This window comes from Haliotis rufescens, unplaced genomic scaffold (assembly GCF_023055435.1).
Source record: "Haliotis rufescens isolate VD_foot unplaced genomic scaffold, xgHalRufe1.0.p SCAF_4, whole genome shotgun sequence".
In the NCBI taxonomy this organism is placed as follows: Eukaryota; Metazoa; Mollusca; class Gastropoda; order Lepetellida; family Haliotidae; genus Haliotis; species Haliotis rufescens.
Window position 1 is genome coordinate 32,730,079 of NW_025964112.1, and position 17,239 is coordinate 32,747,317.

General features: G+C 43.1%; 2 protein-coding genes across 4 annotated transcripts; one reads left to right on the top strand and one right to left on the bottom strand.

Moving 5' to 3' along the window:
• Positions 1-852: 852 nt before the first annotated feature.
• Positions 853-3,680, bottom strand: LOC124152178. Of its 2 annotated transcripts, none has more exons than XM_046525014.2 (4): positions 3,589-3,680; positions 3,148-3,215; positions 2,056-2,253; positions 853-1,794 (listed from the first exon to the last, which is right to left on the bottom strand). In XM_046525014.2, the coding sequence occupies exons 2-4, from the start codon at positions 3,212-3,214 to the stop codon at positions 1,493-1,495; spliced, it is 567 nt and encodes a 188-aa protein (XP_046380970.2). In that variant the 5' UTR covers position 3,215; positions 3,589-3,680; the 3' UTR covers positions 853-1,492. The 2 variants fall into 2 exon arrangements, with proteins under 2 accessions (XP_046380970.2, XP_046380971.2); XM_046525015.2 differs by having other exon boundaries at positions 3,148-3,198; positions 3,589-3,675.
• Positions 3,658-16,633, top strand: LOC124152177. 2 transcript variants are annotated; one of them, XM_046525013.2, is made up of 7 exons: positions 3,658-3,778; positions 12,017-12,060; positions 12,258-12,308; positions 12,605-12,796; positions 13,351-13,509; positions 14,102-14,261; positions 15,390-16,633. In XM_046525013.2, exons 2-7 carry the CDS (start codon positions 12,022-12,024, stop codon positions 15,710-15,712), a joined length of 924 nt encoding a protein of 307 aa, XP_046380969.1. In that variant the 5' UTR covers positions 3,658-3,778; positions 12,017-12,021; the 3' UTR covers positions 15,713-16,633. The 2 variants fall into 2 exon arrangements, with proteins under 2 accessions (XP_046380969.1, XP_046380968.1); XM_046525012.2 differs by having other exon boundaries at positions 3,708-3,778; positions 11,984-12,060.
• The last annotated feature ends 606 nt before the right edge of the window (positions 16,634-17,239 follow it).

The window sequence follows — 17,239 nt, forward strand, 5'->3', positions numbered from 1 at the left end:
ATACCGGAAGAGATGTTGCACAGGCGACTAGAAAAGACACCATCCCTTCTTTTGTGTTAGACTATTATTTCTCCAACCCTACAGGATTATGTGTTGCAAGAGTTGTATGTATGTACATTCATACAATTTGCCTTAAAATGTAAGTAATTATTACCTGACGCTGCATAGCAGAACTTCTGTCCTGCGGCCTGTAAACAAACCTGACATTCAACTGATCGCTGGACCAGACAATCCAGTGACACAATAGTGCGTTTACTGATTTTGTTAAAAATAATACAAATGATGTGCAAGTGTTCCATTGTGTGATATCGACAATCCCCAGGAACGAGTCTGGCGGCGTTTTATGCATTGACTCCGGCTCTTCATGCATTAGTCATAGATTAAGGCTTCGTGTCATGTTTCTAAATGTAAACAAGTGTACCTGGAGAACAGTGGGTAATGTTGCAGTTGGAATGTCTATATGCTGCAAGCTATCTAGATGAATCCATAAAAAATTGCACGCACACAAAGAATGTCCCTCGTGGCTCACCTGATTTATTCAAGCCATTACACAAACACGTCACCAATACATTAGAATCATTACAGACATAAATATACCCGTGAAGATCCGGGGTAGAATAGGTTGCCATGCTTGCCGTAAAAGGCGACAATGCTTGTCGTAAGAGGTGACTAACGTGATCGGGTGGTCAGGCTCGCTGACTTGGTTGATGCATATCATCATATCCCAATTGTGTGGATGCTCATGATGTCAATCACTGTATTGTCTGGTCCAGACTCGGTTATTTGCAGGCCGCCGTCATGTAGCTTGAATATTGCTGAGTGCGGCGTTAAACAACAAACAAACAACATAAATTCATTTTATCTATTTATTTTCAGAAGACAAAATGGGTTAGTAACAACGTGCATCTATTAATACTGCCCCATCAAGATAAAGGGTTAAAGCCTTCGCTCGTCATGCTGAAGATCATTGTTCGATTATATTTTGTCCCTTTATCATGGTTAAACATTTTTGAGAAGGCTGTGTACAGCGATTTCTTCCTTCACTTAAGGAAGTTGATTCAGTTCACAGTAAATTCTATCATAACATTTTCCAGGAACTGCACCACATACTCTTCGTAACGCTTCTGCGTGAAAATTGTCCAGGATGATAGATGTTGTTTTGTTATTGTATATTTTGTTATTCAAATATGACTACAGTCATATGTAGTTTCCAGGGTTATCCTTGATAGGCGATTTTAAAACGAATTTACATCTACATAAATTTGATTGACATTTGCTCCGTCAAGACAATAAGTTCACAGTCGCATTACAGGGGCTGTGTCAGTTAAGGAATCCGCCATTCGAGGAGGAGACAGGACATTTTACAGGACATTTTACGACATGTCCAGTGCACATAATGAAGGCGATTCGAGCTAGAATAAATTTATCTAAAGAAATACCAGTCCCCCTCACCTCAGAACATCAGCTGATCGTTCCCAAAGCAATATTTCTTTTAAGCAAAGCGTATCATAAGTGCCACTATTATAATAAGCAAACACATGACACCGCCAGCAATGGCGATTTTCTTCCAATGGTCTGTCAAATACGTCCACCAGACAGACTCCGGTTGACAGCAATGCATCAGCACACAGTGAAACGTGTGTTCGTTGTCCATATCATTGGGGAGAATGTGTCCATTTTTGATAAACAGACGCAATGTTTGTTTGACGGTAGAATTCAAGTCGCTTGGAAGGTCGATGCTTACTTCAGAATCTTTTCCGACTGATGCAATGATAAGAATTGCTGAAGGCAAACCTGAGGGAGAAATATAACAGAATCTATATTTGTGATCAACTTTATAAACAGTTTGTAGTTCTCGAATAAGACTCAAAGTCTGTGAAATAACACAATCAGCATTCTAACATGAACAAATTATCATAGTCATTATATATTTAGACTGTTTTTAAATAAAGATGACAACTCTTTCTCCAAGTATGTGTACTCAGTATTGTGTTATTCTCCTTGTCATTGGTGCACGTGTACTCAAACTCGATATATTTGAATATAATCACCTACCCCGTAATTTGTCAACAATGAGTTCCTCTTCATCTTTAATACGTGATGAAGCTTGATATATGACGATGGCGGGGAAATCCTCTTTAAACTTCAATCCCATCGCTCTGTATTGTATCACATTTTGGACGAATTCATCTTCTAGATGTCCGGCGTTACTGCTTCTCGGGATGATGATAGTATTTGCTCTCAGTATGTTTTCTACAAGATAAATGCTGAATGTTACATTGGCCTCTCGTTATAGGAGGCATGTGTTGCAACTATCGATGTTGTTACGGCAAAAAGGTGATATCTATCTATAGTAATTAGTTACTATCATTCAATATTACTCTGACTGGGACGGGAATTGCTTGTCATCAACCTTATGATGGGACATGTGTGCTGACTTGGACACCAGGACCTTAATTCCCGAACACAGAAGTAAAACTACTTTGGTTTTGGTGAGGACTCGTGTGTGACACTGAACTTCTAGCAGAAACTGTGGTTGTAATTAAATCGCTCATATATTGTAATCACATAGCTTGCTGAGGGGATTGGGTATATTTAGTGCCTCTTTGGGGCACTGAAAATGTAAATTATACAGGTATGAATAGTATCAGACATGTTGAAATGCCCAGCCTAGCCTTTAGTCCTTGTTACACCTGCACGTTTTGAACTTCTGATGTGACAAGTACACCAGGACAGCTAAAAGAAGTGAAAAAGGCGGACTTATTTATTCGAACTTCGAAATAAAAATATGCATGATAAGTTCGAAACCAGGGTGAATGTTTACTATTTATACTTTTGTTACTATGTATTTTCTATTTTTAATCTACATCATTGCTCTAGTTCAAATATTTCACACATTTTTACATATTTAGCCACACTATACAAATAGCATTGTTCATTGTATCAAGTCCAATAGACCTTACTGTAATTTTTTTATAAATCTTCTTGTCGTTTAAATGAACACATATGATAACTTCCACAACGATGTCTAACAAGCGATCATTTCTTACATTATGCATCCAATGAGGCAAAAGGGTCATCATCATCCTTAAGTCTTTAATGAAAGTAATACGTGCAACAATACTAAACACACGTATTCCAACTTACCCATGTTGCTTCTTCCATACGTTCCCATGCTCTGGTATGTCGCTGGACTGGCTGCAACATTTGACATCCTGGTAATTGAGGCATATTGTTAACGAGGTTGGTGTTGGAGAAATTCCGTTTTGTGTAAATACATTTTCGTAAAACATTTTACAAAATCATCGAATATGCAACTCGGAACATAGTTTGATGTTCAGCATATATTATGACATTGTAAAATAAACAACAGTAACGCGAACCCGATGGGAGGTCAACTGTCTTAAACAATCTGAAAAAAACCTAGGTTCATACTCCTAGAAAATAGTAAACCTGTTGAATAGTTTTGTGTGATGAACATGATCAGGCTTGACTAAACACAAACTCCATCTGACAAACGGCTGCGCTTTGCAATCTGAACGGTAGATGTAGGAAACATATTAAAACATGTCTAGTATGAAAACTAACCTGTTTACAGCTACCTTTGGTGAAACGTCCGTCTTCTCCACTCGTCAAATATAAACTGCGCATGAGCAGGTAAAATATTGAGTTATCAGCCTCGGTTTCATGCAAGCAATATAATGCGTGTTAAAATGCACTTGGACCTAGGCACAGAGCACATATATCTCCCACAGCAGAGGATACGCGACAGCTACAAGTAAGTGGTACAAACATTATTTTCACGGGTGCCTTAATTATGACATACAACAGCAGAAATAATATTGATATAAGTAAGGTCATATTAGTTAGAAAAGCTGGCAGGAGAAAAAAGTATAAACTATTGTCGTTAAAATGGACAGCTTCAAATGTGTATTAAGTTACCAGTTTTAAATGTTTTAGTCCAGTGTCGTGATATTTTACGCAGAAAACAATAACAAACCAGGCAGGGAAAGTTATGATCAATTATTAAGTTTTCAATGATAAATTTAACTAATTTGCCCATACATGGACATGGATAAACATTCAATATATGTGATGTCATCATCCTCTCACGTTCAGCCCGGACAGCGGGAGGTCGGTAGTTTGATCCCCCGGCTCGCCATACTGACAGGCGTTAAGATGGTACACTATTGTTACCCTGTCTACAACTGGCATTAACTCGAGTCAGTATAATGCATTTGAGTTTGGTATCGATGTTAAAATGCGGCTTGGTATCTCAGTGATCGAGCACTGTTAATTCTGGACAAGTACAATCGCACGCACGCACACGCACACACACACACACACACACACACACACACACACACACACACACACACACACACACACACATATGTGCATTTACGCTGCTGTTAGTGATATAATCTTGAATACGACGTTAAACCCTCACCCCACCCCATCACTTATGATGTTTGCAACTATGGCTTATACAGCAGTGAATTGGTTTGGTCTCGTACTGTAGAGAGTTGGGTGTGACTCATGCTGTTTCGAGTTCGATGGGTCTCGTACTGTAGTGAGTTGGGTGAGACTCTCACTGTAGTGAGTTGGGTGGTTCTCGTGCTGTAGTGAATTGGTTGGGTCTCGTACTGTAGTGAGTTTGGTGTGACTCATACTCTTGTGAATTGGTTGGAGTTCGTACAGTAGTGAGTTGGGTGTGACTTATACAGTAGTGAATTGGTTGGGTCTCGTACTGAAGTGAGTTGGTTGTGACTTATACTGTAGTGAATTGGTTGGATGTCGTACAGTAGTGAGTTGGGTGTGACTCATACTGTAGTGAATTGGTTGGGTCTCGTACTGTAGAGAGTTGGGTATGACTTATACTGTAGTGAATTGGTTGGGTCTCGTACTGTAGTGAGTTGGTTGTGACTTATACTGTAGTGAATTGGTTGGGTCTCGTACTGTAGAGAGTTGGGTGTGACTCATACTGTAGTGAATTGGTTGGGTCTCGTACTGTAGTGAGTTGGACGGGGCACCTGCTGAAGTGAGTTGAGTGTGACTTATACTGTAGTGAATTGGTAGGGTTTCGTACAGTAGTGAGTGGGTCGGACACCTGTTGTAGTGAGTTGGTTGGGTCTCGTACTGTAGTGAGTTGAGTGTGACTAATACTGTTGTGAGTTGAGTGGGTCTCGTACTGTAGTTAGTGGGTGGGACACCTGCTGAAGTGAGTTGGGTGTGACTTATACTGTAGTGAATTGGTTTGGTTTCGTACAGTAGTGAGTTGGGTGTGACTTATACAACAATGAATTGGTTGGGTCTCGTATTGTAGTGAGTTGTGTGTGACTCATACTGTTGTGAGTTGGGTGAGACTCGTACTGTAGTGATTTGGGTGGGACTCGCACTGTAGTGAGTTCGGTGGTTCTCGTACTGTAGTGAGTTGGGTGTGAATCATACCTTTGTGACTTGAGTGGTTCTCGTACTGTAGTGAGTTGTGTGGGACACCTGCTGAAGTGAGTTTGGTGTGACTTATACTGTAGTGTATTGGTTAGGTCTCGTACTGTAGTGAGTTGGGTGTGACTCATACCGTTGTGAGTTGAGTGGGTCTCGTACTGTAGTGAGTTGGGTGGGACACCTGCTGAAGTGAGTTGGGTGTGACTTATACTGTAGTGAATTGGTTGGGTTTCGTACCGTAGTGAGTTGGGTGTGACTTATACTGTAGTGAATTGGTTGGATCTCGTATTGTAGTGAGTTGGTTGGGTCTCGTACTGTAGTGAGTGGGTGGGACACCTGCTGTTGTGAGTTGGGTGGGTCTCGCACTTTAGTGAGTTGGTTTGGTCTCGTACTGTAGTGAGTTGGGTGTGACTCATACTATTGTGAGTTGGTTGGGTTTCGTAGAGTAGTGAGTTGGTTGTCACTTGTACTGTAGTGAGTTGGTTTGGTCTCGTACTGTAGTGAGTTGGGTGTGACTCATACTGTTGTGAGTTGAGTGGGTCTCGTACTGTAGTGAGTGGATGGGACACCTGCTGTTGTGAGTTGAGTGGGTCTCGTACTGTAGTGAGTGGATGGGACACCTGCTGAAGTGAGTTGGGTGTGACTTATACTGTAGTGAATTGGTTGGGCTTCGTACAGTAGTGAGTTGGTTGTGACTTATACTGTTGTGAGTTGGTTGGGTCTCGTACTGTAGTGAGTGGGCGGGACACCTGCTGTTGTGAGTTGGTTGGGTCTTGCACTGTAGTAGTGGATGGGACACCTGCTGAAGTGAATTTGGCGTGACTTATACTGTAGCGAATTGGTTGGGTTTCGTAGAGTAGTGAGTTGGTTGTGACTTATACTGTAGTGAGTTCGTTTGGTCTCGTACTGTAGTGAGTTGGGTGTGACTCATACTGTTGTGAGTTGAGTGGGTCTCGTACTGTAGTGAGTGGGCGGGACACCTGCTGTTGTGAGTTGGTTGGGTCTTGCACTGTAGTAGTGGATGGGACACCTGCTGCAGTAAATTTGGCGTGACTTATACTGTAGCGAATTGGTTGGGTTTCGTAGAGTAGTGAGTTGGTTGTGACTTATACTGTAGTGAGTTGGTTTGGTCTCGTACTGTAGTGAGTTGGGTGTGACTCATACTGTTGTGAGTTGAGTGGGTCTCGTACTGTAGAGAGTGGATGGGACACCTGCTGAAGTGAGTTGGGTGTGACTTATACTGTAGCGAATTGGTTGGGTTTAGTAGAGTAGTGAGTTGGTTGTGACTTATACTGTAGTAAGTTGGTTTGGTCTCGTACTGTAGTGAGTTGGGTGGGTCTCGTACTGTAGAGAGTGGATGGGACACCTGCTGTTGTGAGTTGAGTGGGTCTCGTACTGTAGAGAGTGGATGGGACACCTGCTGTTGTGACTTGAGTGGGTCTCGTACTGTAGTGAGTGGATGGGACACCTGCTGAAGTGAGTTGGTTGTGACTTATACTGTAGTGAGTTGGTTGGGTCTCGTACTGTAGTGAGTGGGTGGGACACCTGCTGAAGTGAGTTGGGTGTGACTTATACTGTAGCAAATTGGTTGGGTTTAGTAGAGTAGTGAGTTGGTTGTGACTTATACTGTAGTAAGTTGGTTTGGTCTCGTACTGTAGTGAGTTTGGTGGGTCTCGTACTGTAGTGAGTGGATGGGACACCTGCTGTTGTGAGTTGAGTGGGTCTCGTACTGTAGTGAGTGGATGGGACACCTGCTGAAGTGAGTTGGTTGTGACTTATACTGTAGTGAGTTAGTTGGGTCTCGTACTGTAGTGAGTGGGTGGGACACCTGCTGTTGTGAGTTGGGTGGGTCTCGCACTTTAGTGAGTTGGTTTGGTCTCGTACTGTAGTGAGTTGGGTGTGACTCATACTGTTGTGAGTTGGTTGGGTTTCGTAGAGTAGTGAGTTGGTTGTCACTTATACTGTAGTGAGTTGGTTTGGTCTCGTACTGTAGTGAGTTGGGTGTGACTCATACTGTTGTGAGTTGAGTGGGTCTCGCACTGTAGTGAGTGGATGGGACCCCTGCTGAAGTGAGTTGGGTGTGACTTATACTGTAGCGAATTGGTTGGGTTTCGTAGAGTAGTGAGTTGGTTGTGACTTATACTGTAGTGAGTTGGTTTGGTCTCGTACTGTAGTGAGTTGGGTGGGTCTCGTACTGTAGTGAGTTGGGTGGGTCCCGTACTGTAGTGAGTTGGGTGGGTCCCGTACTGTAGTGAGTTGGGAGGGTCTCGTACTGTAGTGAGTTGGGTGGGTCCCGTACTGTAATGAGTTGTGAGGGTCTCGTACTGTATTGAGTTGGGTGTGACACCTGCTGTAGTGAGTTGGGTGGGTCTCGTACTGTAGTGAGTTGGGTGGGTCTCGTACTGTAGTGAGTTGGTTGGGTCTCGCACTGTAGTGAGTTGGTTGGGTCTCGTACTGTAGTGAGTTGGTTGGGTCTCGTACTGTAGTGAGTTGGTTGGGTCTCGTACTGTAGTGAGTTTGGTGTGATTCATACTGTTGTGAGTTGAGTGGGTCTCGTACTGTAGTGAGTTGGGTGGGTCACCTGCTGTAGTGAGTTGGTTTGGTCTCGTACTGTAGTGAGTTGGTTGGGTATCGTACTGTAGTTGGTTGGGTGTGACTTATACTGTAGTGACTTGGTTGGGTCTCGTACTGTAGTGAGTTGGGTGTGATACATACTGTTGTGAGTTGAGTGGGTCTCGTACTGTAGTGAGTTGGGTGGGTGTCATACTGTCACCTGCTGTAGTGAGTTGGGTGGGTCTCGTAATGTAGTGAGTTGGTTGGGTCTCGTACTATAGTGAGTTGGGAGGGTCTCGTACTGAAGTGAGTTGGGTGTGACACCTGCTGTAGTGAGTTCGGTGGGTCTCGTACTGTAGTGAGTTGCGTGTGACTCATACTGTTGTGAGTCGAGTGGGTCTCGTACTGTAGTGAGTGCGTGGGACACCTGTTGTAGTGAGTTGGGTGTGTCTCATACTGTAGTGAGTTGGGTGGGTCTCATACTGTCACCTGCTGTAGTGAGTTGGGAGGGTCTCGTACTGTAGTGAGTCGGTTGGGTCTTGGACTCTAGTGAGTTGGGAGGGTCTCGGACTGTAGTGAGTTGGGTGGGTCTCGTACTATAGTGAGTGGGGAGGGTCTCGTACTGAAGTGAGTTGGGTGTGACACCTGCTGTAGTAAGTTGGGTGGGTCTAGTACTGTAGTGAGTTGCGTGTTTCTCGCACTGTAGTGAGTTTCTTGGGTCTCGTACTGTAGTGAGTTGGGTGTGACTCATACTGTTGTGAGTTGAGTGGGTCTCGTACTGTATTGAGTGGGTGGGACACCTGCTGAAGTGAGTTGGGTGTGACTCATACTGTTGTGAGTTGAGTGGGTCTCGTACTGTGGTGAGTTGGGTGGGACACCTGCTGTAGTGAGTTGGGTGGGTCTCGTACAGTAGTGAGTTGGTTGGGTCTCGTACTGTAGTGAGTTGGGTGTGTCACCTGGTGTAGTGAGTTGGGTGGGTTTCGTACTGTAGTGAGTTGGTTGGGTCTCGGACTGCAGTGAGTTGGGAGGGTCTCGTACTGTAGTGAGTCGGTTGGGTCTTGGACTCTAGTGAGTTGGGAGGGTCTCGGACTGTAGTGAGTTGGGTGGGTCTCGTACTATAGTGAGTGGGGAGGGTCTCGTACTGAAGTGAGTTGGGTGGGTCCCTTACTGTAGTGAGTTGGGTGGGTCCCGTACAGTAGTGAGCTCGGTGTGACACCTGCTGTAGTGAGTTCGGTGGGTCTCGTACTGTAGTGAGTTGGGAGGGTCTCGTACTGTAGTGAGTCGGTTGGGTCTTGGACTGTAGTGAGTTGGGAGGGTCTTGTGCTGTAGTGAGTTGGGTGGGTCCCTTACTGTAGTGAGTTGGGAGGGTCTCGTACTGTAGTGAGTTGGGTGGGTCCCGTACTGTAATGAGTTGGGAGGGTCTCGTACTGTAGTGAGCTCGGTGTGACACCTGCTGTAGTGAGTTGGGTGGGTCTCGTACTGTAGTGAGTTGGGTGGGTCTCGTTCTGTAGTGAGTTGGGTCGGTCTCGTACTGTAGTGAGTTGGTTGGGTCTCGTACTATAGTGAGTTGGTTGGTTCTCGTACTGTAGTGAGTTGGTTGGGTCTCGTACTGTAGTGAGTTTGGTGTGATTCATACTGTTGTGAGTTGAGTGGGTCTCGTACTGTAGTCAGTTGGGTGGGTCACCTGCTGTAGTGAGTTGGGTGGGTCTCGTACTGTAGTGAGTTGGTTGGGTCTCGTACTGTAGTTGGTTGGGTGTGACTTATACTGTAGTGACTTGGTTGGGTCTCGTACAGTAGTGAGTTGGGTTTGACTCATAATGTTGTGAGTTGAGTGGGTCTCGTACTGTAGTGTGTGGGTGGGACACCTGTTGTAGTGAGTTGGGTGTGTCTCGTACTGAAGTGAGTTGGGTGGGTCTCGTACTGTAGTGAGTTGGTTGGGTCTCATACTGTCACCTGCTGTAGAGAGTTGGGTGGGTCTCGTAATGTAGTGAGTTGGTTGGGTCTCGTACTATAGTGAGTTGGGAGGGTCTCGTACTGAAGTGAGTTGGGTGTGACACCTGCTGTAGTGAGTTGGGTGGGTCTCGTACTGTAGTGAGTTGCGTGTTTCTCGCAGTGTAGTGAGTTGGGTTGGTCTCGTACTGTAGTGAGTTGGGTGGGTCTCGTACTGTAGTGAGTTGGTTGGGTCTCGGACTGTAGTGAGTTGGGTGGGTCTCGTACTATAGTGAGTTGAGAGGGCCTCGTACTATAGTGAGTTGGGAGGGTCTTGTACTGAAGTGAGTTGGGTGGGTCTAGTACTGTAGTGAGTTGCGTGTTTCTCGCACTGTAGTTAGTTGGGTGGGTCTCGTACTGTAGTGAGTTGGGTGGGTCTCGTACTGTAGTAAGTTGGGTGGGTCTCATACTGTAGTGAGTTGGGTGGGTCTCGTACTGTAGTAAGTTGGGTGGGTCTCATACTGTAGTGAGTTGGTTGGGTCTCGTACTGTAGAGAGTTGGATGTGACTCATACTGTTGTGAGTTGAGTTGGTCTCGTACTGTAGTTAGTGGGTGGGACACCTGCTGTAGTGAGTTGGGTGGGTCTCGCACTGTAGTGATTTGGTTTGGTCTCGTACTGTAGTGAGTTAGGTGTGACTCATACCGTTGTGAGTTGAGTGGGTCTAGTACTGTAGTGAGTTGCGTGTTTCTCGCACTGTAGTGAGTTGGGTGGGTCTCGTACTGCAGTGAGTTTTGTGGGTCTCGTACTGTAGTGAGTTGGTTGGGTCTCGGACTGTAGTGAGTTGGATGGGTCTCGTACTGAAGTGAGTTGGGTGTGACACCTGCTGTAGTGAGTCGGGTGGGTCTAGTACTGTAGTGAGTTGCGTGTTTCTCGCACTGTAGTGAGTTGGGTGGGTCTCGTACTCTAGTGAGTTGGGTGGGTCTCGTACTGTAGTGAGTTGGTTGCGTCTCGTACTGTAGTGATTTGGTTATGTCTCGTACTGTAGTGAGTTGGATGTGACTCATACTGTTGTGAGTTGAGTTGGTCTCGTCCTGTAGATAGTGGGTGGGACACCTGCTGTATGAGTCACATCCAGTGTAGTGGGTCTCGTACTGTAGTGAGTTGGGTGGGTCTCGTACTGTAGTGAGTTGGGTGGGTCTCGTACTATGCTGAGTTGGGAGGGTCTCGTACTGAAGTGAGTTGGGTGTGACACCTGCTGTAGTGAGTTGGGTGGGTCTAGTACTGTAGTGAGTTGCGTGTTTCTCGCACCGTAGTGAGTTGGGTGGATCTCGTACTGTAGTGAGTTGGTTGGGTCTCGTACTGTAGTGAGTTGGTTGGGTCTCGAAATGTAGTGAGTTGGATGTGACTCATACTGTTGTGAGTTGAGTTGGTCTCGTACTGTAGTGAGCTTGGTGGCACTCGCACTGTAGTGAGTTGGTTTGGTCTCGTACTGTAGTGCATTGGATAGGTCTCGTACTGTAGTGCATTGGTAGGGTCTCGTATTGTAGTGGGTTGGGAGGGTCTCGTACTCTAGTGAGTTGTATTGGACTCGCGCTGTAGTGATTTGGGTTGGACTCGTACTGTAGTGCATTGGATGGGTCTCCTGCTGTAGCGAGTTGGGTGTGACACCTACTGTAGTGAGTTGGGTGGGTCTCGTACTGTAGTGCATTGGGTGGGTCTCGTGGTGGTGTGACTTGGGTGGGTCTCGTACTGTAGTGCATTGGGTGGTTCTCGTGGTGGTGTGACTTGGGTGGGTCTCGAAATGTAGTGCATTGGGTGGGTCTCGTGGTGGTGTGACTTGGGTGGGTCTCGTATTGTAGTGAGTCCTGCTGTAGTGAAATTGATGTGGTGGGATTTGTAGCACGATGGATGGGACACGTCTTGAATTGAGGTGGATGTGGGATGGGTGACTTCTGAAAAGCTTCAGATATGACACATTGACTCATTATAATGTCACTGTACCATGAAGATAATTGCTTCGACCCTTCTCAAAAACCCATTTAATTCATTCAGTTATGATCAGGCCGAGGACTCTTTATCTTCCAGGAGTCATGGGAGGAAAATCATCCAGGGAAAGGGTCCCCACTCCTGTAAGTAGCTGGCAAGCTCATCTTACGTCTAAACGGTTAAATTGTTCTCTCCTTGTTACATGTACTCCAGACACTTGTAACGTCCGAACTCATTTTATCGTTGACTTGTATAGAAAGAACACTGACATTACTGCAGAGTTGTTGTTTTTTAAATAAAGAAAATAATAATAACATTCAGTATTGTTGTCGTGCTTCAGCCACCGACAGAGAAATGGGGGGCAGACGTCACTTTGAACTGGACACCAGAGGTATTTTTGCTAATCAGAAGTCAAAAGAACGTTGAAAAAATATTGAAATGCCATATGTCAATCATCAGTTAGCGATCACCATATGGTGCTTGTGAAAGAAAAACCAGTTGATGCTTGTGGAAATATTAAGTAAAAACAGGAGTTTGACGCGAAACAATAGACCCAATCATCGAAAAGTTAACATAGTCATCTGAACAAACTGATTTTCCCTTCAATGAGACTGCAATGTTCATCTTTGTGTTTACAATCGCCAGGGCCTATGTGTTTGGCTTATCCCAGGAAGTGTTTCATTTCAGGGAGAAAATGACTTTCGCCGTCGCATAGCCGAAGTCACAACCAGAGACGGGCATGTGGTGATTCTGTTTGGTCAGACTGGATTTGGTAAATCGTCTTTTGGCAATGGAATTCGAACTTCCATCAGACGGGAAAGGAAAGTCTCCAATTATTTTCCTGTGGGAATTAACACACATGGCAGCTACACTAAAGCTGTGAGTTGTTGAATGTTATAATCTAAATGTCAAAGTTCTGATTTCATTATACAAATTTACTAAATGCCTAAATATGTCTGTACTTTTACAAATTGACTGAAAAGTGTGTTCATTGTTCAGATTGACTAAAACTTATTAAAAAGTTCAAAATGGCTAAAAAAAACATTACAAACATCACATGTTTGTTTGTTTGTTTAACGCCGTGTGTGTGTACACCTGCTGTTTAATAATAAGTCAAAGATATCAACATGATATATACATATACGTGCTGTACGTGTACCCAGAGGTATTTATAATATTCATAATATTGCATTCAAATATACATATATTGCATTTGATGCTATATTGTGCCACGCTGTTGTGATATCAGGAGAACAACATTTAAAGTGAGACACCTATAGCCAAGCATGTGAGAAGACAGTGTAAGCATGCACATTGTGACAACCAAGTACGAATTGGTGGTTTAGGACCTGTATACCAGACAGAAGGAAATATGTAATCAGATTCACTACTAATGATAACTGTGTAATGACATATATGTGTATGTATTGCAGCTGAACAGTGACGGTTACTGCCGTAGATATTGTCAAGATAAATGCACTTGCCAGCCGTATTTATGGGTAATTGACATGCCAGGCTTGTTCAACAGTGACGCGATCACAGACGAGAGTATTGAGAAGATTGTCACAGGACAGGTTCCTTTCTATGCAGAAGTAAGTACTTTGGCAACGTTTGTCACCTACATAAAGAGTGAGTTGATGGGGATTAACATCAGTGAGTGAGTTGGGTTTTTAACGCCGCTTTTAACAGTATTTCAGTTATATCACGGCGTGTCAGCTTAATGTGGGAGGAAAGCCCGAAGTGATGCAGGTCTCAGACGTTTACCACTTCGGTGAAACCCACGAGCACGGGTATGGTGCTGACAAACCTAGAAACATAATCGGGGCGAACCGGGATTCGAACCCACAATCATAGGTTTCTGGCGTGCCCAAGGGACGCAATTCTGCACAGCGAATCGCGGCGCCTTAGACGACTGGGCCACCCGTGCCCCCGATTAACATCAGAGCAACAATGATATGCCAACATAGACGCTTGTAAACAACTATTCAATTCGTCAGGATGCCACACAATCAACCAGGTCATCGTGTTCCACGCGTGGACAGATGTAGTTTTACAACATAACCACAAAACATTGTTTGTCATATCAAGAATCGTGAAAACTAAGCGTGGAAAAAAATATATTTACGTATTCATGTATTTTCATTGTGTGTCAGTGTGAAGAATGTCTATTGTTTTCGTGTTCAGGTGAAACCAACGCTTGAGGCTATGGATAGTTCACAGATCCTCCCGCCACAGGAGAGGGTCAAGGCGTCATGCGTAGTTCTTGTCCTTAAAGCAGGAGTTGCTGTAGGCGATGATGTAAAGCGACAGATTGGTGTGCTGAGAACGCTACATTCACGAGGGGGTAACCATACCTTATTTAATTAAATGGTTGCGTATGTACGGATTAAATACTGTATTTTCCTGAACATATAAAAGTAATATCTAACTCGGAATAAAATATTACTTTACTACTTTCAGCTGCGGTATTCAGGAATATATCAAGTTACAAATTTGACAAACACATTTCCTCTTTATACCGTACCTTATTTGACTATATGTGTACCTGACATTGATTAGTTGTTGATTTGTGAAATGACATGATACGTAAAATGATATGATAATATTTCATTAAAAAAATATGGAAGTGATTTATGAAACAATCTGTCATGTGACGTTTAAATATGTACAACAATATTCAAGTATGCACTTTATGCTTACAAATTATAATAAACTTGGTTTCATAACTTAATCTCCTTGATTGACAAGAGTGTTTTTCCAGCTCAATGTCATCATCACATCCATTGTTTTTTAAATATAGTTTATATAATTTCCTGACTATTACACGTGTATTGTAAAGAATGTATACCCTAGTCCAGATCTTGCAGAACAATACAGCACGCGTGTATTGTTGCAGACTGGACATGCTGCATTTTCGTTTCAAACTGAATTTTCCTACTACGTATATTCTGCTGATTACTGTAGTATTCTGGTGTATGCATGTATGTTACATTGACATGATATCGGCAAAATCAATTCTATTGATTGTAATGGTCATAATATATTTTACTCAAATTATAATATATCTCTGATCACTTGTAACAACATATACCTAATCAAAATGAGTTTATAGTACCGCTGTGCGGCGTCAAGCAACAAACAAACACTTACTTTTCATGCAAATTGAATGGCGGCGCTACCGATAGGATGGGACATGCACACCCTTTTCGCGAACACTAAGTGTCAACGCTGATTTTCAGTGATCCATTCATATAATTTTACGACTATTTTCCCTTCACGCCCGATGAAATCTGATTCGGCGGATTATCGATACTGGTTATTTTCTGGTGTTGACGAATTATATGTTTGAAAGGGATAGTTCATTTCATAAACGTTTTAGGTAATGCTCCATGAAGCAAAACAATAAGTTGCATGTTCAAAACGGCGCTTATCTTTCAAGATGAAGTATTTACATAACAACGTTTCTTTTCAGTTCTGTCAGTCCATGTGATCCTGACACACATCGATGCGGTGGAACCACTGTTGAAGGATTCCGACAATATTCCATACGTGTTTAACTCGGAGGAGGTTCGGGCTGCGGTGAGGTTTGCTTCTACGGAGACAGGGTTACCTCAAACCTGTATCAGCGTGGTGAAGAACTACACAGTTGAAAACGCCACCAACACCAACAGCAGTATCCTGTTCCTACATGCCCTGGAGAACATCCTGCTCGCTGCTAGAGACACACTTGAACGGGATGAGACGAAAAACAGAATGCGAAAACAGCTGTACGCAAGAGGCACACATCCACAATGAACGATATATATATATACCCACGAAGTATTGATTCTGACAACTATAGGTGTCTACCCTCCCTGACAAACTGCACCTTAGATAATCTGTCTCCACCGTTTTAGTGAAATAATGAATGTTGAATATTAATACCTATACTTTATTCTGAATGAAAGCAAAACAAAACAGTATGAGAAAAAAGTCATGGCAATTTCTAAACGTGAGAATTATATTTATACAGCGTCTCGTAAAATGCCTCGTCTTCATGCAACATAGCTTGAGGCATAACTAACGCTTTGTTTCATGTACTCTGCTGCTTCAAGAATCAATAAACAATCACATTCTGTTGCAATTACATCTACGTCAATAACAGTCAACCTATTTATAAAACGAAGACCAAATTCACGTATCTTATTCACCAAATCCTCGGCATTCAGTTTAAGATTAATAGTTGAAGAAAATATCTGTGTTATGTCCAGACTACATGTTTTCAGTACGACTGCCACAGTCAGTTTCAAACCAATAAAACTATTTCAATTAGCATTGAGATTCAGACTCTTTGGTTCCTGAAGAAATGATGTTTACAGTGTTTAACTTTGATACGGCATGGGCAGGGTGTCAAGGTCAAAATATCTTAAACAAACGTAACATATATGATAACCTTAAATCGGATTCAAACCCTTCATAAATGTCATCAAAAATTCGAGTCTCGTCTTTAATGTTTAGAAGAGGTGTTTTGGCCGAAATAAATACTGACATCCCCAAACCCCGCAATTTGACTTGCAAAGTGATGTACATACTTATCAAATTATTTTTTTTTGTTTTAACAAAATCAGCTGTGCGGCGTGTGGTAACAAACACACACTATTTGCAAGACATATATGATTTGTAGAAGTTGTATTTTGCGTATTACTAATAGTATGAATAATAAAAAGTATATATTCAGCCATTGCCTCCTTTATTTCATACATTTTTCGTGCATCTTGTGTCGGTGAGGATTAGGATTGTTTGGACAGTAGGGATGTGTTAGGTTCACTGTCGAATTCGAAAAATATACCAACATGACAGCATCTAAAAAATGAGCATATTCATTTTTAAAATGAGTACAGCATAAGAAGAGTTCAATGCGCTGGAAACTCTGGCAGAGATATTTAACTGACCTATATACGATACGGTATCAAACGATTTTGAGCTTAGCTTACATAGAACTGAATTATTGTCTTGAGCTTTCATTATTTTTCAACAGAGTGCCCTTGCAGTTGAACACACTTGCTCCATCCCTGGTCAGGTCCGTTATCCCTGTTTTGTAGAAGGTGAAATCCTGCTGTGTCAAGTAACCCTTCTCGGCAACAACCGATTCGTGGTCTTGGTTAAATCTCTGACAATGCAAGTGGTGTTGGGTTTTCTCAAATTAGAAACAAATAGTTGTCACTAAGGGACAGATCTGGTGAATAAGTCTGGTGAATAAGTCTGGTGAATAAGACGGGTGGGGCAAATGCTCCAACTCTACATTCCCGTACTGCAGCCATTTGAACATTGCTGGTGGGAATT